General features: G+C 36.0%; 1 protein-coding gene across 2 annotated transcripts; it reads left to right on the top strand.

The window, feature by feature from the left end:
* The first annotated feature begins 1,727 nt into the window (after positions 1-1,727).
* slc6a2 (solute carrier family 6 member 2) lies at positions 1,728-25,750 on the top strand. 2 transcript variants are annotated; one of them, XM_014474081.2, is made up of 15 exons: positions 1,728-1,792; positions 2,162-2,620; positions 3,892-4,023; positions 5,131-5,365; positions 10,851-10,989; positions 11,523-11,657; positions 11,803-11,906; positions 13,938-14,062; positions 14,158-14,270; positions 16,242-16,370; positions 17,293-17,392; positions 17,693-17,793; positions 21,989-22,156; positions 22,821-22,892; positions 23,963-25,750. In XM_014474081.2, the coding sequence occupies exons 2-15, from the start codon at positions 2,323-2,325 to the stop codon at positions 23,984-23,986; spliced, it is 1,875 nt and encodes a 624-aa protein (XP_014329567.1). In that variant the 5' UTR covers positions 1,728-1,792; positions 2,162-2,322; the 3' UTR covers positions 23,987-25,750. The 2 variants fall into 2 exon arrangements, with proteins under 2 accessions (XP_014329567.1, XP_023188758.1); XM_023332990.1 differs by lacking the exon at positions 1,728-1,792 and adding an exon at positions 1,808-2,028.
* Positions 25,751-27,811: the final 2,061 nt, after the last annotated feature.

Raw genomic sequence — 27,811 nt, 5'->3', positions numbered from 1 at the left:
TTTCCTATTCTCTACTTCAACTGCAATTTCTTATAGCGTATCTTTTGTTGCTTATTAAACTTTAGAACATCTAACTCTGGTACACTTCTTCTCAACCTCTCTTACAATAAAGATTGCATGATCCTTTCTGTTAGAAACCTTCACTGACATTCCATCACTCCACACATTCGATTTAAACCCTGGATAACCTGACTCCTCCTATCTTACAAAACTTCTTCACTACTATATTTTATCACACTGCCTGTGGTCAACACTAGTCTCCTACAATTGCCACAGAAGACAAATCTCAGACCCTGGGGAAGTGAGTCCTTGTGTAGCTTTTTCCCTTCCTCTAGAAACCTTTCCACAAACAATCAGACACTGCTCGTATTTAATCCTATTTTCTTTGAATCTGAGTGTTTTGGACCATAATACATCTGTGTATATTTAAAATAGGAATTCTGCAAAACACTACAACACTAAAATGTGTTAATAATGAGGCACAACAACAAAGATAAAGGGAGTCTTTGAATGTGACCCCAAGCAAATGCTCAGGTTAAATCCTTATAGGGTCGTCATGTGGCTTTGTCATCTTTCATTAAAATCTCATTTGGAGGTCAACATGTCGAAGCTCAGACCTTCACAGAGAAACAAAAAAACATATTCCCAAGAACTTTTTATAAGCAAATCAAGGGGTGAAGCATCATCAAGGTAAAAGGTGAATAATGCCATTTTCTTTTGTGCAGAGCTCCCCTTTGATATAGCAAGAAAAAGGTAAAGAGTCATAGGTCCAGCTCCTATCTGCAGGGTCAGTTCTCTGTGTGTCATTTGTAATAAAAATGTGCACATCTTGTGCAGTGTTTGTCAAGATGTTACTGTTTAAATGTGAATAATCAACTTGTTGAGTAAAAAACATGAACACAGGTTTTTGTTAGTATGAGGAAGTTGTAATGTTTAATGTGAGGTAAATAGAAAGAAACGCAAATTCAAGAGAAAGCATCAGTAATACCGTTTTCATGCCTTGTTGCCTGGTCCTGTGCTTTGCCCGCGCTGTGGTTGTTCAGTCTCCACAAATAAAAAGCCAAAAAACCACAACCCTATTAGGGCTTTATAAAACAAGCACTGGAAAGCAAACAGGACATTCATTGACTTTAATGGGATGAACTGATCAACCATATCTAATAGAAATCATTGCCCCTGGCTAAAGCTGCTGTGGGATTAAATTACACGTGGGACACAAAGCTTTTACGGCTTCTTAGAAAACTGTAATTCAATATGTCTACAGAAGAGAAGAAACAGATAAGTCCAAATTAAAACATTAAAAAAGTTTTCTTGTATGTTAAATTCAAGTGCTTATTGGAACCGTAGGGTAAGGTGAAGTTATATTGCACAACAGAAATGTCAAAACTCTAAAATTACACATACACAGAAATGCATTATCTTACACTTTTGCTCTAATGTAAAACTTCAAAGTCTTTGAAGTTTTTATTCATATTTTTTTCGACTTGAAAACAAAGTAAAGTTAGTCTCAAATGCTTCTTTTAAACCGCCAGGATCATGCGCAGTCATAAGCTGAAAGTTTATTACTAGGTGATCATGCAACACTAACATTCAACACAAGAAACGAAAATGTTCAATTATAAAATATCACGTGGAAGAGAGAGAGGAAACAGATTTCAAAGCTCGCATTTTTTTTATCGTCTCAGCTTGAGAAGGCGAGTCTCAAAGTTCCTTCAGAATGGGCAGTCTTCCCTCAGACGCATCCGGAGCGCAGCAGCATCGGGTCATGGAGAGGTGTCCTTAGTTTTATCAAGTACGGGATAGCAGCTGAAGAGCTGTCTTTGCACTGCTTTAGTAACTTGACTCATATTATAATATCCTTCTATCTTGGACTTAATTTCGATGAGATATGTCTCAATCTTGCGTAATGTCCTCAGCACGTTTGGTGACGTACTGGAGTAGAATACCCTTGACACTTTGTATTGCTGAGAAATAGAGATCATAATTCATCTTAAAGCTGTACTTGTAGCAGAAGCACGTGGACATCAGGTCTGTCTGCTGTAGACATGGTTATGCCACTTATCCCCTGTTGAGGCTCTAAACCGTGATTTCCTAGATGCGTAACTTTACGCACGAATCCCTAACCTTTCCAAACTCTTTTCCCCTTTCTTCTTCTCTCTAGCCGATGAACACGGAGGTGTCACCTGTAGTTACGGTGGGGAACAGTCCCTTGTTACTGTTTTTGCCAAGCTCATCAACTCAGAAAGCCAGCTCTACCAGGACCCACAGGGAGCTGTGAGACCATCGCACCGGCGAGGGCTTCGTACATTCATCGCGGAGAAGATGAACATCCAGATCCTGCCAGAGCACAAACTGTCATCGGTCGCACCGCTGAAACAGTGCGATGTGGAGAAAAAAGAGGTAGAACTGATATTGGTCAAGGACCAGAATGGTGTCCAGTACACCAGCTCCTCCATTATTTCCACCCCTGGGAACCGCGTGGGTTTACCCGGAGCGTCTCCTGAGGGCGACCGAGAAACTTGGGGCAAGAAAATAGACTTTCTCTTGTCCGTTATTGGCTTCGCTGTGGACTTGGCCAATGTTTGGAGATTTCCATACTTGTGCTACAAAAACGGAGGAGGTGAGTGAGCAATGTGTTTCGTCACTAATGTGCGTAAAATAGCACAAAAAAGCAACAGAAAGCAGTAAACTCTTAGTTTGCAGTTTGCATATGAGGACATTGAAATAAGATTTGTGCTAATGCTGCGAAAATATTATAGAGAAGATTTTTGTATTCCTGTACTGATGTTGTCTGTTTTAATACACATATTATTATTATTATTATTATTATTATTATTATTAGTATTATTATTATTTACAATATTTACAATTCCTGGATTCATTAGAAGGCTAAAACATGTTTGTGATTTTGATGTTCAAAGTGAATTATTTTGTTTCAATTCTAATTTTAGCCCTTTAATCTCCGATAATAGTCCCAGGAGTATAAACGGGGAGGCGGGTTTTTGCTTTCATGATCGAGGAAATGCCCCATTTTAAATTTCCTCATGAGCATAGTGAAGTGTATAATTTGACTCTGTCTGATAACAATTTTAAACAACTACCAAGATCATCAAGCAAAATGCCAGGTGTCCTGTTACAGGTTGTTGGACATGTATTATTATGATTTCTTTTTAGTTTATTTGGATGAATCTGAAATTATTCTGCAGACAGCAGTCAATTTATTTATTTATTTTTTATTTGCGCTTTGAAATGCCCCAATTAGTGATGATTAAGGTCATCCTCTGATATTTGAACCTTTAATGTAAGTGGTGTTTGACCTCATGACAACTGATTCAAACACAATTGAATGCTGAATCTGCAGTGTGGTGAGAGGGAAAAGAATAAGTTTGTGTAGCTAAAAAAACAAAGGATTGCTTAAAATAGTGCTGCTTTTTTTAACCTTCCATGTCAATGACAACAGAGGGCTCACTGGAAGCTGTGCCCTGTCCTCTGTTTGTTTTTATATTCTATTCAAATGTAAAAATAAAATCAACATGTTCTTACTCTGCACCCTCAGTGGTCCAACCCCAGCACAGAACTGTCAATCAGACTGGCCTTTGGCGAATATTTATTCATTACTGGAGATAATGTGTCACCTGTGATGGACAGTGTCAAGAGCAATTCAATTATCAAAGCTTGTTTCCTACGTTGGGGTGGATGTGCCTCTGAAGCACAGCATGAAAATAGCTTTGATCCTTCCCACTATTTTTCTGAGAATGTCAAGCCCCTGGCCATCCTGTTTCCCTTCTTAATCCATCACACTGCCACTTGTCAACATTTCTTATCACAAAAAGTCAAACTCAAAAAAAAATGAAGAAAAGCACTTCAATTTGATGATTTGTGTCTTTTCAGGTGCCTTTTTAATCCCATATACTCTTTTCCTGGTCATTGCTGGGATGCCACTGTTCTACATGGAACTTGCCTTGGGCCAGTACAACAGGGAGGGAGCAGCTACAGTTTGGAAAATATGCCCAATATTTAAAGGTATTTTTGTTTAACATACACAGACTAATAGGACTCACATTCAGATTCAAACACACACAACATATTGACTTCAGTCTCGTTGTAACCTTTTAAACTTACAGATCAGCATGTTCTTTTCTTATCGGCCTCTCATGTGTCCTTGCCCTTTAATTTTATCAGTTTGTTCTTCTCCTTTACCCCTCTCAAAGGTAGAAAAGAGTCCCTTGTAACTAAAACCTGTCACAGCAGGTCATTCATTTGCTCTCATTGTACTCGCAACATTCTGGCTCCTTGCTACACTTTGTTTCACTGGAAATTGTCTTGCATACCAGCACTAGAATCACATATCACAGTGCTGATATGTGTCATAGACAATGACAATGACTCATATAGAAAATGAGTCATTGTCTATGAATTTTACTCAGACACATTAACTGTCTATAAATTACATATGAAATCTAATTGAGCATTAACATTTTGGCACACTTTTGAGAAATTTGCCTACAAAATAGATTTTCAAAAAGGAGATTTAATGCATTAAGAAGGAGATTTAAAAAGTAGATTTTCAGGCACTCTCAGATGAGTATGTTTTAAAATGGCACCAGTTGGTGTTTTTGTTGGCTTCAGCAAAAAAGGTGGGAGGGTTTGTTATTTTCCTGAGCAGAATGAGCAGGTGAAGGGTTTATGAGGCTCCTCTGTTTCGTGTGAAGACATCACATTCCAGTGGAGATAGAATAACACACAACACGGGCTTCATGGTCTCCCTTAAAAGAGGCCAAAATGATGTACAATTACAATCAATGCATTGTAGATAGCACTAATTTAGGTTCTGAGTTTTCAATAGATAAGGGTGGTTTTACATCCACCTGCTGCTAAATCTCTAATTGATACTTCATGAAAATAAGGGCAGAAAAACACTTCAAATTTAAACCAGACAATAAATGATTGTCACTAAAGAATGTGTATGTTGAGAATAATTTGCATATGGACACAATAATCTGCAAAGGAAGTCTTTTACATATCTGTACTTTCCACCTTATCTGTTAAACAATTATGCTTATGATTTGATTGGTGTAAATATGCAACATTATATGTTTCTTAATTTATAATTATTCCTGTTTCTGTCAGGTGTGGGCTACACCGTGATTGTCATAGCCTTGTATGTTGGTTTTTACTACAACGTCATCATTGCCTGGTCACTTTACTACCTGTTCTCCTCCATGACACGTGAGCTCCCATGGCTCAAATGTGGCAACGACTGGAACAGCGTAAACTGCACTGACCCTGACCACATCAATGGGTCTGTCCTTGGCAATGGTACCTATGCCAAGTACAAGATCACCCCAGCAGCTGAGTACTACGAGTAAGTGAAATCTTTCCACTGTAACTATATTATCACAAAATATAACTTATTGTGGAGCCCACATTTATTAGCATGCCTGGTCAAGATGTGTAAAGGAATCCTAATGTAATGTAATCTTTTATTGCAGCAACAGGAAGTCACACTGTACATGTTTTTAATAAGGGGAGTGAAGATCCTCCTTAATATTTTTGTAGTAATGGTTCATCCAGTGCCATCAGGATGAACTGGTGCTTACCTCCAGCAGTTACTGGGAATCACCCAGATGGGGCAAACAGCTCTGCACATACACACTCACACCTAAGGGCAATTTAAAGTGGTTAATTAAGCGAAGATGCATATTTTTAGATTGTAAGATAAAATCCACCCACAGTGATCCCAAGCATGTACAAGGACAAAAAATAAACTGGTTTTCTATCTTCAAGGCAACAGTGGTAATAACTACACCACCCTATAAGCCCATACATAGATAAGTAACGTATCACAACCTGCTATGGAATATATTTTATTATCTGTGTCTGCATTATACCATCATCCAAAGCCATATAAAACAGCTCCTGTCAGTATGAAGTGGGCAACCGGTCAGTGCAATGTGAGTTTACAACCTAAAACTGTCTAGCTGTAAGTGTTTGCACTACAAAAAGTGTATACATAAAAAGTTCAAATGCTCTCTTTGAAGTGCTTGAAAAGAGTCCCATCTGTTTATACTTCAAAGACAGCCAGTTCTTCCTCAGCTTCTGTGAAGACGGTGTAGCCCAAAGGAAGTCTGTGAGATGACTTGGACTTGGACAATACAATGGACAAATGCAAGGTTTGAAGTGCAGAAAACATAGAACACGATGAGGGCCAATAAGTGACGGGTTAATAAAGACCTGATCCCATTCCGTTGAGCAACACGTCCCGGCATTCAGTGTTTGTTTAAACTGTATCCCTGGGTAATATTCCATTTTCCACGAAACTCCAAACCTGCTATATTGGAGGTATGTAAACACTTTTATTAACCACGTGGATTCAGCGCTCGCATGGACTGTTGTAAATTACAACAGACCTTCAAAAAAATGATGGGACTACAGACAGACACAAGACATGGTCCATTAAACCCAAACTGAAAATATATCTTTTTGTTTTGTTTTCACGCTTTATTTACATTAAAGGACAGGAACATGTGCAGACTGAAAACAATAAGGCACTTTGAGACAGATCTTCCATGGGGCTAGAGACTGTAGGGGATAATAAATCCTCCTTCTTACAGCTTTGAGAACAGGAGCAAAGCCAAAGCACAGCGTGAGGGAGGACAACTGAGTCAACAATTCAATTGCTTCACATCTCACACACCAACATTCATGAGCTTAGTTTGTAGGTTAGCCATCATTTGCAGCAAACCTGATTAGTAAAACAAACTTTCGAATGAAACATTCCTTCATACTGACATCACACCTAATCTTACGCTTTTATTTTGAGGGGAGTTTAGGCTTTCCAGCTGGGTTGCTTAATACATATAAAACACACCTACAAAGTTTATGGTTTATCTGACCCATTGCCTTAGTCAAAATGCACTACAGAAGGCTGTTAATGTCAAGAAAAAAAAAAATACTACTTGAAACCTTGTTTGAAACTTGAAAGCGAAAAGGTTTTGAGTTTCAACCAATGCTCCTAAAAACTGCTGTAAACAGTAATGGAAAGGCATTATTGTGACAGTGTTGAAGGTGTTGGAAAGAGCAGGATCTTCTTAAAGAGACACAAACCAATTTCTAGGCATCAGATACCGCTGATATGCGAAGTCAAATGTCTCAAGTTATTTTTTAAATGCACACAATGTTTATAACTACAATTGCAGGGACTAACATTATAATGCAATGTAAAGCTCCAATTTTTCATAATATCCTTCACCCAAACATATGATTCTCTTGAAGTAATGCAATACAAACTAATTAATTTAAAGCATAGCCGTTCTCTTTAGATGTAGTCAGCAGCAACCACATCTGGTTTAAGTTGTGGAAACAACACTCTATAAATCAATGTTATTGTAATTTTGAAAGTGTAATAACAGAGATTGATCGGTTTTGAAAATCTGTTTTTTAAAACACCACGGACAAAATCTTTTGTAATGAGTGAAATGTAGCTGATTGAAACAAGACCGCCCAGCTGCCTCATGGTGTTTCGTTTTTGTTATTTAAGACCTGACAGCACGCAACTCAAATACACCAAGATCAACACATGGTAGCAGCGGGTGTTAGGATGGCAGGGCTACCAGCTTCCTGAGTGATGATAAGACTAAATATGTTTAGAGTAACAGGGCCAAAGGGAACTGTGCTGATGTTACAGTCTGCATTTACTAGGAGTACATTATCAATTCAATCAGGTGGGCGAGAGGCCTTTGGGGCATTGCAACACAACTCTAACATGAGGCCCTCAGATAAGAGCACAGTATACATTTTTTTAACACATCAACTGATATTTTCATGCTGCTTTGTGCCTTCCAGGACCACAAATCTTTAAATGTATCATTTCCCTTACAAAAAAAAGCCTCTGAAGTTTTTCACAGATCTTTTCTTTCAGACTTAATATTTCTAGGTGGAATAAAAATTATAAGAATAACAGTAATGGATAACTTTGTATAGTAATGTAACACATTTGATTTTTGACATGTTTGAAAGATTCTCCCAAAATTTAAAAATTGTGTGGAAGTCCCCTATATTTATTAGTAATTAATTCCATTTCGGCCACAATTCAAGATATGATTATGTATTTCTTTATACGTTAATTTAATTTCATTATTCTTTTGTGTGTCCTTATCAGTTATTTCAAAGGCTCATTTCACTTGCCACAAGAACAATCATTCGATCAGACAATCAAGTTTATTAATATAACACATTTCAGCAACAAGGCCGTTCAAAGTGCTTTACATAATAGCACAAAAAGTGATAACAACATACAGTTACCAATTGAAAATACAGTAACAGGCATGGCACTTTGTTAAGTGCCATCATCAAAATCAATACACATCAAATATGCTAGTCAATATTCTATTTAAGGAGGACCAGTGTTTACCACTCCACTATGCACAGTTAGAATTAAAGATTATTGTAGCAAAAGTTACATTTTTAAGTCTCCCAATCATCCATAACAACTATTGAACCAGGAGACTCAAATTCCAATCCTTAAAGGGCATTTGTCTCGAAACTTTTAGAACTTTTCCTGGTCCAACATGCCCAAATTAAATGCTCCTCCAATAGAGTCCTACTAAAGACCTAATTATTAACTTCAGGTGTGTTGAGATAGAAACATATCTAAAAGTTGCAGGAAAAAGTTCCTTTAGGAGTGGAGTTTGAGTCTTATTATTTGTGAGTGACTGAAGAAAAGCCTTCTCTGTTCTTTTCTCACAAATGTGTAACTTGAGAAACACCATTGGGACTTTTCCATGGGATTAACATTGAGTTCTTTGGCATCAAACTCTTCATCTGGGTATGGTGTAAAAGATTTGAACAAGTACTTCATGTGCCCTCTTTAATATGGTGGAAAATATTTGGTGCTGTGAGCCTGCTTCTCTTCCAAAGGGACAGTTGGAGTGCATGGTATCCTGGACTCTTTATTATAAGCTAATTTCATGTAAATCTCTGATCGAACCTTTTACTAAACTGAAGATTGGTGATATTTGGCTGTTTTGATTGGTATGTAGTGAGATTCCATATGACACCTAGAGTCTGTGTTCTAAACTGTTCTTCAAAATGTCCTCATGAAATATAGTTACTATCAGCTGCAAGATTGTAGGACCTAAATGAAAAAGCTTGAATTAAAAAAGTGCAGCTGAAATAAAGGATCCCCTCTTTCTATAAAGCAAAAATCAACAGCAGTTTTATATTCACCTTATTAAAAACTATAAATGACATCCAAAAAATGACAGCCTAAAACTAATGTATCTATAAACACTAATGTTTTTTCACCTGCCTGAAAAATTCTCAGCTGCATATCCACCCAATTTAGGCAACAGATAAACATAAGAAATGTTACATACCTTCTAGGTTGAGTAGTACTAGGTGTCAGGCATGTGTATTGCAATTGGTGGAGCAAGAATATGTATGATGTAAAAACAAAGAAGTCTTGATAAGAAAGGATATATAAAGATTTTATCTTGTGGCATTCTTAAAAACTATAGAATAGCAGTTTATGAAGATAAGATTAGTGCTTATAATGCTTTCTGGAGTGTTCTTTGCTTATCTAAATTCATACAGTAACTAAATATAAGATATCAGTAAATTTACTCTTTTTCCAGTGTAGTTACTTTGCAGCAAAGCTTGCAGAAGGAAACAATATTTGGGTAGGGAAAAAAAGAGCCATCATTTGTCTTTTGTGTCATGAAATTGTTGAGTGTTTGGAAGGCCATCTTGAGCCGACAGCTTGACAGCAGAAAATATTTAATTTTAGCAATTTAATCTTGACAGTTTTGATCTACTTGTGCGAATCTGCAAGGTGTTGAAACAAAAGTAGCTAATTTTCTGTGAAAATCAATGAACACATTTTTTTTTGCCTTTGTACACAGTGTCAACAAGCTTGATATAAATTTTATTTCAATACTGAATATCAATGAAGTGGAGTTATTAAAATGTATCTCATCCAGTATATTGTCCATGGTAAATTAAGACGAAGTGAAATCAACAGGTTGATATGTTAGCTGAGGGTGGAGTGCTATCATCCCTGCTCTTTTCCTCCCATCCTAACCTCTGATAGCTATTTAAAACTTGTTTTAAAACTCCCTTGGCGGTCCAATAAACTTGGTGGTTCAGTTTAACAAAAAGACATATCAACATACGTATATCAGAAAGAATCATATATCAACAACAGCTAAATTTTAAACGACTGAGTTTTAGTCTGCGGACACAGAAAATCAGTTCAACTGAAAATACTTTCAACTTATTTTGAACATTGCATTTAAGCATTTGAATATACCTGCTTCAAACAGTGTGCTTGGCTTTTTTGGGGGCTTATTACTTTTTGTTGTGCAACATATCACATAAGGACTTTTAGTAACAAACTAGACATTGTAAATAACTGTGACGTAGATTGCAACCATGACAACAGTTTTAGATGTGCGTACATCAGTATGACAGTCAGCCAGCTCTTTGATTTATTGATTTGTAGAATCAATAAATCGGATTCTACAAACTGAGATCTAAGACTACAGTTAAGATACTTACCCTAATCTATATTAGCAAAAGTTAAGCTATCCCTGTAAGTAAGTTCCATTCCACGTCTATAGACCACTTAGATTCAGTATCTTGTTGTGAAAAAAACAGTTGCTTATTTCTTTTTCACGCTCAGAAAATATTTTTGTGGCAATAATCCATAAAAAAATTAAGTGTACCCTTTGAGTCATGTCCAGATTACTGAATGAAAAACTAACATCATCTATAAACAAGGGTATGTAAAAACTAACTATGGCTTCTGGGTATCATGACAGTGTATATTTGGATTTGTCTCTCCTATGCAGACGGGGTGTGTTGCATCTCCATGAAAGTAAAGGTATTCAGGACCTGGGCTTGCCTCGGTGGGAGTTAACGCTGTGCTTGGTTGTGGTTGTATTTATCCTCTACTTCAGCTTGTGGAAAGGTGTCAAGTCTTCAGGGAAGGTATGGGCAACCTGTACTTATTTTTTGACATATTATTCATAGGCTAGTTGTTAACAGTTAGAAGGATCTGGTATGGTAGTGTCTAATACTTTCATTACTCCACTGAGTTATAAATCTGATATTCACAGCAACATCAGAGGGTTTATGTCTTGCAGTAGACGCAGTGCTTGATCATCTGGACAAAAGCTGTCAGGTGCTGACCCACCGCTATCTCCAACTGGAACTTTGCTAATAAAATTTACTCATGTCATAGAAAAAAGCTGAAAAAATTTGCTTTCTTTGAACAAGACAGTCCACTGTTAGTGTGGGTTAAACCAATATTTATTTTTTAACTAACATTAAATTTAATAGTATAAAAGTGACATTACAATTATTTCTGTTGTGTTAAGGTTCTAACATACTTACAATTTTTTTGAATTTGAGAAAAAAGAAGAGTCTTTCTGTATTTATTTGAAAAAAACATTGGATTATTTTGGGGAGTGCAATGGTGAATTCGGTAACCTATGTGCTATTTGTTCTGTGCATATCTTCAGGTCGTGTACATCACAGCGACTATGCCGTATATTGTCCTGTTTGTGTTGCTCATCAGAGGCATAACTCTACCAGGGTCTATGGAGGGGATCAAAGCTTACCTCAACATTGATTTCAACCGACTAAACAACCTGGAGGTCAGAGAGAGTGGTTACAAACTTATGAGCCCTGCCACACTTGTAGAAAGTGGCACACAAAAAAGATCAAATCCAAGTTTCATTTTTGAGCAGACTTTTTTAATGTTAACTTTAACCTTTTTTGTCTGCCTTATTTAACCTATAGGTGTGGATCGATGCTGCTACACAAATATTCTACTCACTGGGAGCAGGCTTTGGTGTCCTCATTGCATTTTCCAGCTACAACAAGTTTAACAACAACTGCTACAGGTAAGGAGGCTCACAGTGAATTGCTGATAATCCCAAACAAGCCCACAGCAACATCTTGCTGTTTCTAAGCAGCCTTCCTTTCCATATTGCAGCTAGACAACAAGACATATGTGATGCTAATCTGTCCAGCTTACTTCAGTGTCCTAGTGTTTGAGGACAGATAAAGTACACACCAGAAAGGGTTGCCAGATAATAGCCAGAGGCTGCATGTTTAGTTGTTTTTTTCTCAGAGAGCTACTGTTCTTCAGATCACAGCAGACAAAAGGTTTTGAGCTTATCTTTTCCTACATTAGCAGCCATAAGTGAACAGCAGTTCAGGAGAGATACTGTTGTCCAAGTAAGTCTTGCTAGAAGTTTTCTAGCAAGTAAGTCTTGCTAGAAAACAAATGAACAAGACTGAACTAGTTAAAAAGAAAAAGACTGGAATAATAATAAAAAGCAAATACAGAAAACAAGTTAACTACTAGTAAACTACTGTACATAAATTGTTTCTGACTACTACTACAACTATTACAATTTATAACAGTATTTTTTTTGTATTGCTTTGTGTTAATTTCTGTTTATACGTTTGGCAAACCCTTACATTCAAATCAACTTGTAAATGAGGATATAGCAATGCAGTCAACATCAAAGCTAACATTAAACTCCTTAGGAGGGAGACCACTTGTCAGATTCTGTTAAGGGCGACAGGGTAGAAACAAAGTGCAGGCGCAGACAGAAGTGTGGAAAAAACGCTTTGCTAGACGGAGAATATCCAAATGTGTATATCTGTATTATCTGTATTACATTGTATCGGTCTCTCCAAACAAAACTGAAACGGTCTTGTTTTTGTGAGCTGAGACAATACTAAGATTTGCACTGTTTGAAGTTTAGAAGGTGGCATAAGGCTGCAAGGCTTGAAGGAAGCTGTTTCAATTAATCTACTGTATTGACACTGTAGATGTTTGTTGAAATGCCTTATTATTTGGTTGTCCAGCTGAGTATAAACAAGCTTTGACTTCAAATCAGGTAGTTCAAGACATCTGAGAAATTGGTACTGAGTGAGACAGACAAATCAGACCCTTGAAGAGAGAGCATAGATCAGGCTAAAAATTAAGGGACTACTCTTCTCTTTTTTTTCTTTTATCCATTAAACAATTTTTTAGCAAATCCTTGCTTTAATACCTAGGATGTCAAAAACGTGTCTACAATTTCAATTTGGTGGTTAAAATACTTTTTCTATTCGCAGAGTAACAAATATAATATTTTCATTTCAAAATGACAAAACTAAGCCTGTGTAAAAACATAGGACTGCTTCGGTTCATCAATGTCATAATGAAATTCCTCACATTCTAATATTTTTATGTTGTTAACCTCAATGGTAAATCTTTTTTAAACATGTTTTTAAATGTAGTTTTTCATGTATTTACCCCATTTTTCTCAAATAAAGTAAAACCTTAAGCTGACATATTTTGAAGGCCAGTGTCATGTGCCTTTTTTTTTCTTATCTACTAAAGATTTGCCTGATTCTTTTCATGTACTTGTCTAATGACCTGAATAAGCAGACAGGACAGCGGTGTTCAGTGAAAACATCTTTAAATTGTTCACAGCCCATAAAAATAAGAACAAAAGGAAAGTGAAAGGGAAGTCAAATGGAAGGAAATTGCTCATTCAGAGGCTTCGGCTCCTTAATCCCAGGAGGTGGCTAAGGTCACTGCGACCTTATTCATTCTGTCAGTGGTCACAGAACCGCTCTCTAATTATCCATTAATTAAATCTCTTGAAATTTCCCATTAATCTTCAGTATTTGCCAGAAGATAAAACCATGAAAATTAAAGTAAATTTACTTAATTTAAAAACTGTATTGTATTTAAATTCAACTCCATAATTATACTCAAAATTAGTTTAAGTACACATATAAGTTAACATACACAAAAGTCTCCTAATGATCCCTTTACCAGACTGTAGAACTTCAGATATGTGAAAAGTTTTAACTATTTATGTTGAGAAAATATATTTCCAGCTTCTCATCGTTGCGTGTTTTTAACCTAGGGATGCTCTCTTGACCAGCACAGTGAATTGCGTCACTAGTTTCTTCTCAGGGTTTGCAATATTCTCTGTTCTTGGATATATGGCCCAAAAGCATAATGTGAGAGTGCAAGATGTAGCAACAGAAGGTAAGTAAAACACATGCAATACACATCATTTACATTACGTCCACATAACAATTTGAATGTAAATAAAAGTGTTTCATATTATTGGTTGCTTACAGGGGCAGGTTTGGTGTTTATCATCTATCCAGAGGCAATTGCAACACTACCTGGCTCAACATTTTGGGCTATTGTGTTTTTCATCATGTTGCTGACTTTGGGCATTGATAGCTCGGTAAGTAGCCTTAACCACTGTATGCTGGAGGCTAAAACTGTCAAAAAGATGCAGGATGTGAATTATAGTGACTATTGGAGGGGTTCAGAACTTTAATCCACAGTGTCAAGGCAGATCTATATAAGCTGCTGTGTGCTTCATTAAACTGAATATTTATTTCCAATAATTTTACATATTTTGCTGTAAAGTTTGCCATTCACCAAGCAGGCAAAGAGGCATAAACTATCCAATAATCATTCTAGTCGGAGATCACCTACAAACTGCTATACATAAATAAAGGCTGCCAACATGGAAAAAAAAGAGGTCAAACCTTTCACCACATTCAAGTAAAATGCTGCCTCATAAACAATAGAGAGAGGAGATTTCTGTAATGCTTTTGTAATGTTTTTACTAACTGCAACTTCACAGCACAAGACGACGTTCAGTTTGAAGATAAATACTGTAGAGTTTAATCTCAACAGATCGTATGCTACTTGTCCGTCCAGCTTTATGTTTTCTTTTAGAGGGGAAATCTAAGATTTTATTACAACAATAACTTAAGTCATCCTCCATTTCTTTGCTATGCTGTAAAACACACTATAGGTCCCTAGAAAAATACCTCTTTATGGGAAAACGCAAGTCTCAGATATTTATTCTAAGACACTATTTCAGAGAAATATGGTGATGATAGATTTCCTGAGGTAAGCCTTATGGGGGGGCAGATTTTTAGCTTTCAGTATGGTAATGGCTGAACCTTTGCAGCAAAGCAGCTTTGTATGAGAAATGGAGAAAAATTCCATTGGCTACATGAGCTAAAACTACAAAGACGTGTCAAATGAGACTTGCAGCTGTAATTGCCAAAAATATTGATTTTAAGGGTGAATAGAATTAAGTTGTCTCTTTTCTTTTCTTCTTGTTTAACATCTGCAAAAACATTTCATTCGTGCTATTTGTTGAAGGAATTTATCCCAGCGCTGTTTTAGTTCCAGGCCAATAGTCAAGAAAAACCAATGGTATTTTATGTTTTCCTAAGACTTTGGATTTCATCTATTCAACTCAATATGGTGAAATCATTGCATATTTAGATTCCGACACTTTCAGAATTTTATATTATGACAGTGGCCATTGGGGGGGTTTCAGTTTTTACATTTACACTATAGCAACAATCAAAACCATCAGCTATGAAGAAATGTTATCCAAATAGTAAAATAAGAATTGTTATTACTATTCTGTATTAATGCAAATAATATCAATACACTTAAATAAAGTCATAAAAACCACAGATCCTGCATATAGAAGATTAAAACTGAAAATAATTACAGCAGACTCTTTATCACAGATAGAGTTTACTTGTACACAATTAACATTATACATATTAAATGAACACAGATGTTCATCTAATATGAATTTTTTCTCAAGGAACAATTAAACTTTGGATGATTATCAAAATAAATTACATCAACAAAACCTTGAATGTATTTATTTGTTTTTATCGTGTATTAGGAAAGATTTTGATTTGAAAAAACAACAACATTCTAATCTTTTACAGCTCAGATTGAAATAATATTGAATCTGCCAAAGCTAATCTAATTTGCAACAGCAACAAACTTTATAGTAATTAGAGTCCTAGGTCAAATAAACATAATATTTTAGGAGAAGCACAAACACCTCTGTAAAATTATTTTCACTGTTTTATTCACACAATCAAATCACAAGTTTAATCCTGACATCTTAATAGATATTAATGTACCAGCACTTATTTACTTACTATAATCAGTTCACTCAAGTGTCAGTAACTGATGCCAAACTGTATCTTTGCACACATAAGAGTTTAGAGATATCTGTCGGATGGATAGAAACTTGTGTCATTAAAGTGATAATATTATTATGTTTGCGCTTACAAACCAAATAAAAACTGAACATTGCAATGTATTTAAGAGCTCGGCTGGCTTGGAGACATTTCTGGTTTTCATGTCTGTCTGTTTCCTTCAGATGGGCGGCATGGAGGCGGTCATTACGGGCCTGACAGACGACTTCAAGATTCTTAAAAGAAACAGAAAGCTCTTTACATTTGCCACAGCTTTTGGAACCTTCCTCGTTGCCCTGTTTTGCATTACTAATGTCAGTATCAACATTTATGATGCTTCTTAAAGTTAATTTATAAACTCCTCAAAAATGTTGCAAAAATGTTATAAAAATTCTTTATAACATCTGGTATTTGTGTTGATTTCTGTTTATACATTTGGTATAAACAAACATATATATATATATATATATATATATATATATATATATATATATATATATATATGTTTATACATTTGGTATACCTTCCTCTGGTATGCCAGTCAAGCTTTGCTGACTCATTATGAGAGAGTGTTTCTGAACTGCACTCAACTCAATTCTCATGATTTAGCATCTTCATAAGAAAGCAGTCAGTTTTCGTGAACTATTGCATCACAATCTGATGACATTGGATTCAATTAAACTGCGTCCAGGAAGTCAACAATTAAATTTCCCTTGCATTCCAATTCATTCATTAGCAGCCAGAGAAATAGTACAATTTTGTGGCATGTGAAACTCAAATACAGAAAGATTTGGAAAAGACTTTATAAAGGATTTATGCGGTTTGTTTATTATATCAATTTAAATGTTAGTAAAAGGAAAAACTTTTTTGCTTTCTTTGTTAAAAGATTATAGGGTTGAGATGATATCAATAAAACATGAAAAAGCTTGACTTTTAGAATATGTCCACATGCTTATTTTCTGACATTGACTAAAATGTACTCCCAGGTTTTTAGAGGATTTATGTAAAATTATAATTTTCAAAGACACTGCAAACAATTGATGCAGACCATTAAACATCATAATTAGTAGAAAGAAACTGCTTGAAATATATTACCCTGTGTGCAATGAATCTATATATGAGTTTCACTTTTTATGTTGAACAGAAGAAATAAATTAAGTGTGATGATAATCTAACTTATTAAGATGCACTTTGACACTGAGACTCACAAATTTTCTTTTGTATCTTTCTCTGCAGGGTGGGATCTATGTTCTGACATTGTTAGATAAGTATGCAGCAGGGACTGCCATACTTTTTGGCGTGCTGATCGAGGCCATTGGAGTGTCATGGTTTTATGGTAAGTTAGAGTTCAGTATAACAGAAAGTCTTAAATTAACTTTCTATCTCTTAAGACCTTGTAAGCTTAAGAGATAGAAATAAAAACAACGTTGTAGGAATCAGTCTGAGAAACATATGGGCAATATTATTGTGCTCTTGAAGACATAATTGAGTAAACAATTTAGATGTTCGTGAATTTCTGTTTCCAGTTAGAAAATAAATGGATTCACTTGGAACAAAAACACACGTTGAATCTTTATTGTGACAACCTATTGCTTCACCTCTGCTGAAACCATTTAACCTTTCACGCTCTGTGCAGGTGTGGACCGCTTTAGTGAAGATATTGAGCGAATGATGGGCTTCAAGCCAGGGCTTTACTGGAGGCTGTGCTGGAAATTTGTCAGCCCAGCTTTTCTTCTGGTAAGAAAAATGCAGAAAGATTCAATCTTTTTCCACCAGATTATAATCAACTACGTAACTCACTCTGAGAAAATGCAACCTACATCGATGGCGTTTACTGCCTCATTTCCAGCATTTATAGGATAATTTGACTTATATATGCATCAGAGTCACCATCTAAAGTAGATTTAAATAATGTAGTAAGATTGAGACACAAGTCAAAAGCTCTCACTTAGAATCAAATACCATATTCCTTTATTTATTTAATCAGGTAAACCCCGTTGAGATCTAGTTCTCATTTTCAAGAGGGACCTGAGCAAAAAATTTGCAATACATAGCAACCTGGTTACAAGATAAAAACAATTAATACATATGCACAAGTATACCAACAGATATGTTGGAAAAAGGGGGATGTGGTTTGAGCCTTAGCTTACAGTCAGTTTTAGCTTTTTGTTATCTGCATGAGCTGTCGAGAAAGCACATTTCTCTGTCTGCAACAATTCAGCTACAGGCGTAGACAGCCATGGGCTTCCTTTAATAAAACTGATTTCTACACCCGCCGCTGAGTATGTCAACACAAAAACTTTTTGGTAAAGAAAAAATATAAAAATAATGTGCTGACAAATACACCACATATTGGAATTAATAGGTGTTGTCATTTTGTGCTCTTATATTGTGAGAAAAAGGACAAACTCATCATTTCTCAAAAAACTTATTTATACCATTTAGTATGTGGCCTATGGTAAATGGGCAGAAAACATTTATATTTAGCACTTTTCTATTCACACCAACCACTGAGTGCTTTTGCACAAAATGTCTCATTTACCAATAGCCCATTATACAGAAAAGTAGGTTAACTTGTGACTGACTTGACATGCAAAGTGTGAAGTGGCAGCAGGGGAAAAAAAAAGCTTTTTGACTTTACTTTTTCTATTTTTCCTACAGAGCCACAGCTGCTCACACACGACATATGTGTATATACAGAGTGAAAAACACAGCAAGAGCATGTTTGCAATTTTTTAGTCAGGATGTCTTACTCGGCCCTATAACTTTCTCCAGACTCAGAATGTGACTATAAAGTCCTAGACAGCTGCTTTGCGTGAATTTGTGAGACCCCAAAACCCATAAACCCAGAAACATTTGGCAACATCTATTCTGCTTTCCAGAGTTTTATGTATTTGTCAGTAGGGGGTTGAAGCACAAAACCCCCACCCCAAATGGTAGGTCGGGGGGTTGTGGCAATAACATCAAATTCACTTCATGCTCCTTTTCATTGTGACGAATAATTAATTTGGTTTGCAATGACATTTTGTGAAACGGAAACAAAATCTGGACTTTGCTGCTGCTTTTACCGCAGATAATTAACACCATGCACTCCTGCTCTTACACTGTACATACACTTACACTGCTCATATGAAGCCTTGAACAATAGAACAGCATGCCTTGTTCAAAAGCGTTTGTGTCCAGACACCAAGTTATACATGTAAAATATGTTTAGAAAACAATTTAAGCTTTCTAAAACTTTTTAAAATGTAAAAAAACATCACTCACATGAAAAAAAACATCACTCACATGAACATCACGTAAAAAGTATTTACAGTGAACAATAGAGATATGCTTCCTAATTACATCCAGTGGTCAGAAAAAAGGGAATCTGTCACACTGTTGTACATCATACTTTTATTTCAATAACTTTTAAAGAAACAATGCCATAGCGAAATAAGTCTCTCATACCACCATTCAGCCACACCAGTAGCTCATATACATCATGTATACTTCACATTTGCAATAATGCTACAGAATCTACATTGGTGTGATTAATATATCACAGCAGTGACCCAATATTAATGTTTCATAACTTACGAAGATGGTGTTTTGACTTCAGGATGTGGGATGTTTGAAATTGAACTCCTTGCCATCACTTACTGTATGATTAATTAAACTCTTGATTGCCTGACCACTTGAGGGCACTTTAGAGCACCAAGGTTTTGTTTCCAGATCTTCACTTGATCTTAATAATAAATAAATAAAATGAGATAATGTCACAGAAAAGTAATATACCCAATGTTGATGAAGCAGAACGCTGTAAATATAAAATTGGAGTGCATCAAAACTGTCACACATACTTCGAAGACATGACAGGACTTGATGACCCATAAAGTCTTCCATATTTCCTTAAACTCAGATCCATGTAGCATAATTTTTTTCTGTCAAAATGCCAGCAAACATAGCAAGATAGGAAATAGTTTCATTGCAGCCTTAGCTTGAATTACAGATAAAAAAAGAAACATGTCACAACACTTCAAAAAAGTTAAAGCAAACACTATCCAGGAATTTAAACAACAAAGCCACACCAGGCATCATGGTTAAATTGATATTATGCAGATATTGCATTGGCACAATTACAATCCCTGAAGCCGGGTCTTTTGTTATTGCTCATTCAACTACAGTAAACAACAATAACAAAAAAATAAAATAAACACTTTTCTAGAGTAACTATTTGCTGTTTTTTTTTTTTTGTCAAAGCACCGGCTTAAGTTGTGGCATGTAAATAAGAACCAATGTTATAAAAACGACTTTAGCGTTCCACTAGTTTGCAACTAATGTTCCCTATTTCTTTCAGATTTTTATGCCTAATGTTTGCAGAATGTAAAAAGTATATAATGTTGATCAAATATCTCACCTATTTTTAGGAAGTAATGGATTAAAATGCCAATTGAATTTACACAACGCTTGTACATAAGCTGCTTATGTAAAGGTAAAAGGTAAAGGTAATTTTCTTTATATAGCACATTTTCAGCAACAAAGCAATACAAAGTGCTTTACAGGATTTTAAAGGAAATACAAACAAAATAACAAACCAAAGGAAAGAGCAAAAGAAGAAAAATAATCTAATGTTGATCTAAAGTAAATAAACTAGATACTACTATTCTGGGTTGGTAGATAAGTATAAGTAAGTATCCTCTGGTCTAATTCCTTTTCTGGGTTGCAATAATAGGCGTCTCTCTGCATCTAAATAGTGATTACTCTACAGTTTCTACAATATAAGCTAAAGAGTGACTAATAAGCTAGAGTCTCTGGATTCCAAGTTTGTTCCAATTCATTTTCTGGGTTAAAAGTGAGTACTCCACAGTTTCTAACAAAATAAAATAAAAAAGAGGAAAAGACACATTAGGGCAAATGGCAATATTCAGACAAAACACAGGATAAAACAAAGACATGAGTGAAGGCGGTGACATCACAGGGCCATGAAACCACATTGCTCAGCCTCCCGGCAGACGTCCGACAAGATGTTGTTATCAAGGAATGTCCTTGGGAGTGCTCAGCTCCACAGCTGCCTGGATAACGGGAGAGGGTAAGGTGGGAAGGAGCGTTATGTTTACATATCTTCAAGTAGATTGAAAACATGCAGCCCTTCCAAGGCAACCCAGGAAAAGCCAATTCAGATACAGAATGTCTTAGGTCAGGTAGATTATAAATTTCAATCTTCCTGAAGTCTCTCCGATACATCTCAATTCCCAATAATCCAAATTAGTTTGGTCGTTCCACTGAGCCGAAACTAACAACTTCTCCAAGCTCGATTTCAATACCTTAGTGAGTTTTTGAGTCCTCAGCTGGGCTCCGAGTCTCTGCAAGACTCACATCCAACTTGCGTCTCTGTCCACACTAACAGTCCGAGTGTTCACTAGTTCGGCCAAGTCTGTCACAAATATGTCGATAAGCCAGGTATCCGCAAGCTCCAAACAGCAGAAATCCTGTTATCATGAATAAATCCAGGGTGAATCCCACCAGGTGTGTCCCCGCAGGACAAGAGGGCTCTCCTGTGCCCAGTCTTCTCGTCGAGAAAATTTGATCAATTGCATTGAGAGACCAGTTGACCAGATCCATAATTTGTAGATTTGGAGGATGTGCAAAGAAAGGCAACAAAAATATAGGAAAAGACTGGACAAAAACAGATCAAGCAGGGCAGGGAGGGAGCGGAGGAAAAAAAGCATTCGCTTTCACCGAGAGCAAGAGAGGAAAAGCATGTATTAAAGAAATTGTGCAGAAGAAGGATGACAACATGCATTAAAAAGTGCTAAGATTCTTTTTAGGTTTCGGATAATTAGAAAGGTCATACTTTCAATATGAGCAGCCAAGTTCACAAGAATATTTATTAGAGGCTTTGTAATACATAATACATTTTTTAAAAACCTTTTTACATTTACTTTTACAGTTTGTTGTTATAGCCAGTACGTTGACGTCAGGAGGCCTGAAATATGATGACTACACCTTCCCTTATTGGGCCAACATTTTGGGCTGGGGAGTAGCCATGTCATCCATGCTGTTTGTTCCCTTTTACGCTATCTACAAATTCTTCAGTGTACCTGGAACTTTGAAAGAGGTATGTATGTAAACATATTTATGTAGTGATGAGTGAGAATTTACACTAACTGAAGATATTGAGAAAACATACGTAGCTGAATACTCAAAACTTAACTATGTCTATTGATATATGATCAGGAAAAGAACCTGGCTTAATCACATGGAAATAGCTTGTGGAAATATATAGTGTGTATCCTCAAAGCGCTGAGAGTTTGTGGTCACAATCATCCAGCCAGAGAAGAGCTATTTTTAATCTGTGGCAATCTACCAGTATCATCCTCAATCTGTTGATGCAGTTACCAAATTCCATTGGTATTTCCAGTTGAGTTTTGGATTGGACTTTCTCATGTTTTCAGACATGTGTGTTTCAGACGTGTGTGTGTGTGTGTGTTTACTTTTAGAGTATTATTTTGAATATTTTTTCGAAATTTGTCTCATAAAGTTGTATTCCCTCTTGGTGCTTTGTCATCCAAACATTTTATTTATTTCTCAAATTCACTATATATATATATATATATATATATATATATATATATATATATATATATACATATATATATATATATATATATATATATATATATATATATATATAGGTCCAGTATATTTCAATTATTTTTTTTGTCTTTTAGAGACCATGCTTTAGGATTCCATATGATGTTTTCTTATCACCTGTTTTGCAGAAAATAGCCTACTGTATCACTCCAGAACATGAACATCACCTGGTGGCCAGTGGAAATGTGCGGCAATTCAGAGTAAGGGCAACTTCCTTAACTTTCTCCATTATTTTTAGATGTAAAGTAGTCGAAAGGAGCCCTGGAGAGGCCTCCTGTGCTGCATTAAGAGACCGTTGGAGCAACTATTAGATGTGTAGTGAAGTTACTGTTTTGAGGTTGCACAAAATGTCCTTTGTGGGAACATAGTTGTTAATCATAATTTTGACAGCATATCCAGGCCCTGGGTGCAATTTGGAAGAAATGAATAGGATCAGTGTTGCCTCACTATGAAGGGTGACAAACACCCGCTTGTGTGGTTTGGTCATCAGAAAATTTGAGGTGGGACTGGCCACCTTTAAAGCAAAATCAGCAAACTCGTCACACCCATACTTGACTGGCATTCCCCAAATTAGCCCAGTTTATTGAGCTATGGGGCCCTGCATCAACACGTGTCAACGAAAAATCAACGACTCCCAAGAAATTTTTAAAACCGAAAAATCATTCTATACTCAGACTCCTTGTAAATTAATTTCAGCAAGGATTGCATTACTGGTTCATTGGGGCCCCAGCAGGGAAGAAGTGCACACCCCTCAGAATTATGTGTAGATTTCTTGTTGGGACACGCAAGAGAAGCAAGTTCTCAATGCTGCAATTCAAATCCAAAATATATTCAGAAATAAAGTTGCAAAATTTAAAGGGAAATGTATCATATGTAGTAACATATGTGATATCACTGTGCTTAGATCCATAAGAAATCACCAAAAAGAAAAATTCATGGGCAGAGTACAAAGAACACTACAGTCATGTTTTCCTTCTTTCTAAAATTACAAATTGGAGGTGACCTAGTTATGTTCGAACTGTTTTAGAAATCACAGAGATCATAGAGGAGTCTTAATCTAGTGTGGATTTGTCTTAGGATTCTTATAATATATTTTGGCAGGAGTCCTTTAAAGAGCAACTCTCAACAACACAGAAACAGACAGGGTTACATTCAGACTTACAAATGACTTTTTACCCACAGGTTGCATGTAAACAAGAAAAAAAGAGAAAACATAAAACAGTATGACATTATGTCATAAATTCAATAAAATCTTTGTTCTGTTTTCTAGCTCAGACACTGGCTGGCCATTTGATCACAAATACCCAGAACTCCATCATCTATCATTTGGATTTCCTGTGTGCCACCAGTGGTTGGACTAAAACGGGGAGCAGTTGGCTCCAGTATCTATCAGCAGCTTCTTTCTTCTCCCCATGCATTTGCCACACAATGCCTTCAAGGGTTTCAAGCACTTTGATTTCAGGGTTAAGCCTGTTAGCATTCTGAAAGATCTCTACCACTACAGTTTTTGAAGTAGGGGTAGCCACTGGGATAATTAACCGTTATCAATGTTAATTAATCATAGCTTTCTCTGCTGTTATGCACAGACTTAAATCTAGCTATTACTTTTTGGAAAGGGCACAAATGACAGTTTGTCATCAAACAATCTAATCATCCCTTTGTATAACTACAAAGGGAACCATAATTTTCTGTTTGATGTGTCTGGTTACTTACTACTAATTCACTATAGTAAGAAACAGTTTCTTCTTTCCATTCTTTTAGAACAGAGGCTGACCTCTGTCAGTGCCTTATTAAGTGAGACACTCCATGTATTCTACAGTCTGTCCACAAACAAAAAGAGTCAACTGTGTTAACTCAGGAACACACAGAAATCATAACAGTTTGTTAATAGTAACTTCTTGGTTTTGACTTAGCTGTTTGACATTGACATCAAGGAGCTGCATCAAGTTTAACCTAATTAGGAAAGGAAACAAAAACAGGACAGAAAAAAAATTTATGCGTTAGAGTGAAAAAGGGAATAATAGATGCACCAGACCAAAGACTGTGTGGAACCATTGCAGGCTTTAGGGATTATTGGGAACTGAAAACAATCTTAGTACCAAGTCTTTGTTTCGAAGATTAAGCTGGGACTTTGTCAGTGCCTAGCTAATAACTTGGGGTGCAGGAGGAAAATTCACCAAAACAAATGGAATTCCTTTTACTGATAGTTTTGTATTATGAAACTTGGGCTTTTTATTATTCTTTGTCTTTTATGTGCAAATGTAAGGACAATGTGTGACTTATTCTCCAATTGAACAATGAGAGAAAGTAGAAATACAGAGTGTTGAAAAGAAAATACAGAGACTGCATGTGTATTATGACTGTTGATATTTTTTACTCTTTAATGGTTTGTTTTGGTGAAACGTACATAAAACAGAGGACTGAAAACTTAAAAATGCCTCTCTCTACTATGTATTAGATTTTATGACATTTGCGTAGCAGCAACTTTCATGTTTTTATTTGAAACACATATAAACTTTTGTATTTTTCATCACTATTAAAGTGCCAACAACTTATTTTTGAAGTCATATTCTTGTATTGATTTGATTCTTCTGCTTCTTTTATAACTATGGGAATGATGTTAAATTTTACGTTGATGGGAAAATATTATAACTTATAAGGAATTAAGCCACACAAAAAAGCAAATATATGTGGAGTATGTGGGAATACATAGATAAATAAATATATTCTTTTGTTATATCTAATCTTGTATTTATCAACTTGTTTATAGCAAATTGTGAAAGTAAAGTATTTTAAATGTAACTGTCTATAGTCCTAACATGTTGTTTGATGTATAACTGAGAGGAACTATTTAGAAAAAAAGAAAGATATTCTTCAACGTACACTGGGCTACTTTGTCTAATGAATGTGATCAAATACACCCTGGATCTCCTGGACCATGTTTACAGAACTGTTGTGTACAATACCTATGTCCGGTTGAACGTGAGTGACAACTGTCTATGAAGAAGTCTAAAGTATTCACAATATAAAAATAAAAAAAATATTCTACACACTTGAATATTGGGCTTTGTGTTTTTATTTAACATTCTGAGAAAAACTTGAACAGCATTTAGAAGTATCTATCTACCTCTCGACAGACAGTGGTTACCACCGATTCTGGCCTGACCCTAACACTGAATATGCTTTAATCTGAACCAGATAACTTTTGCTATCCCAATGTAACAAGTTAATTATTCCATGAAACGAAGAAAAGTAATAAAAAAGCAACTACTGATCTTGGCTTCTGCAGCAGGAAATTGATTTTTCTCACTGGATTTAAGCAGTGAAAATACACTGCTAAATGGTTGTAGCTAGAAATTGTCTGTTTTTTTAACACATAAGTCCAGAAAAGCAAGTTACGAAATATACAAATAAAAATAGAATTGCTGGAAGCTATTAATCATAGTAACACTCAGTTTTCCACAAACAATCTGTAAAACAGCTCTCTCAGCTATCACTTATCTTCTTTATCACAGAATTTCCTAGATGAAATGAAGCTACCCAACTCCCTGCTCACAAATATTTGTGAGCAGGGAGTTGGCCGGGAGTTGCTCACAAATATGCAACTGTGATGCAACCTTGATGTTTAGGTTGCATCAAGTGCAACCTAAACACTTGATGCAAAAACAATTTGAGTAAAACAAGTGTTCCACTTCACAGCAAACCTCCTCCTTTTTTCTCTTCCCCCTATTTTCTCTAAGTATTCGATGTGTTTCCCAATCTTGGTTCCAAGTATTCACTGCCTGAATGCATTACACCTGCATGATCCACGCCTGATTTCAATCTATGACTCATTGAAAGGTTTCTGTTGAGTTTTGATGGTACAGCTAATTCATCTGAGATTCATTCATTCATTCATCAGGTGTGTTGAGCTTGCAGAGACAGAAGTTCTGAGGAACAGCGTTGGAACAGCCTTTTAATCCGAAAACATAAATAAATAAATATTACAATCTTTTTTTTTTTACTCCTACAGGGGGTCTTTTGTGGACTCTAGTGTCCCTTATATGAAAGTAGGCTGACAGGAAAGGGGGAATGCGACAAATATTGTCAGGTCCGGGAGTTGAACCCGCAACGGCCACGTCGAGGACTCAAGGCTTCCAAACATGGGTGGTGCTATCCCTTACGTCACCACAGCATGCCCATATTACAATCTTTTTGCATGTGCATACAATTTTATGCCTGCTAAGCATAGAGAAAGTTCTTTCCTATATTTCAAATGACAGACATGACCAAATCTAAACTTGTTACCTGCTTATAAAACAACACCTGGAGCAACTTATCAAATTGAACATACCACTCTGCCACAAAACACATGGTGGTGGCATCTTCAAGGTTTTGAGGAGGTTTTTCTTAAACAAGCCAGGGAAGGTAGTCAGTTTCCATCCTTGAGCTCCTCCTTTATCACTATTTACATGCTGCTATTTTGCTAATAGCTCCTCAATCATTGGCCAAATTATTCCCTGGAAATGTTTATATACTTTTATTATCCATGTCAATTTTATTAAAGCAAAATTGGACAGGAGTCAACCCAACTCATGGTGGTTTAGAACACATCAGGCATGACACAAGACTCAATGTAGCATTTAACTTTACATCTTTGAACAATGCTCTGTCCAGATGGGCCAAACTGTCTGAATGGGGTGTAGCATTATGTGATGCACAACATGTGACATTTTTACCTTTTCGTTATCTCCTCAGGACACCAGACTGACATTTCAAATGCCATTTTGGAGGGAATATTTTGTTACAGTGAGGCAAGCAGCTAAGGCCTTGAGTTGATAAAGATCACATCATAAAGAAGAGTTAGTCGCTGCAATACCAAAGGAGAAGACTGTCTGCCTCTCTTTTCCTTTCTAATTGAGAAATCTTAATAGTTGCATCCTTTCTCATGATTATTGTGCAGCTCTGATTATAAATACTAATTATGTCACATTTTTAAATAAATAAGTGGTCCTTGAATGATTATAATTTCATGCTTAGAACATGTTTGACTATTGCTCTGATTATAACTAGAATTTCCATGTTTTTTGTTCTAAAGTGTTTTGATTAGGGTTATCAACCTTACAGGGTTTTCTTGGGG

The sequence above is a fragment of the Xiphophorus maculatus genome, chromosome 4 (genome assembly GCF_002775205.1).
Source record: "Xiphophorus maculatus strain JP 163 A chromosome 4, X_maculatus-5.0-male, whole genome shotgun sequence".
Lineage (NCBI taxonomy): Eukaryota > Metazoa > Chordata > Actinopteri > Cyprinodontiformes > Poeciliidae > Xiphophorus > Xiphophorus maculatus.
This window is presented reverse-complemented; position numbering and strand designations above follow the sequence as displayed.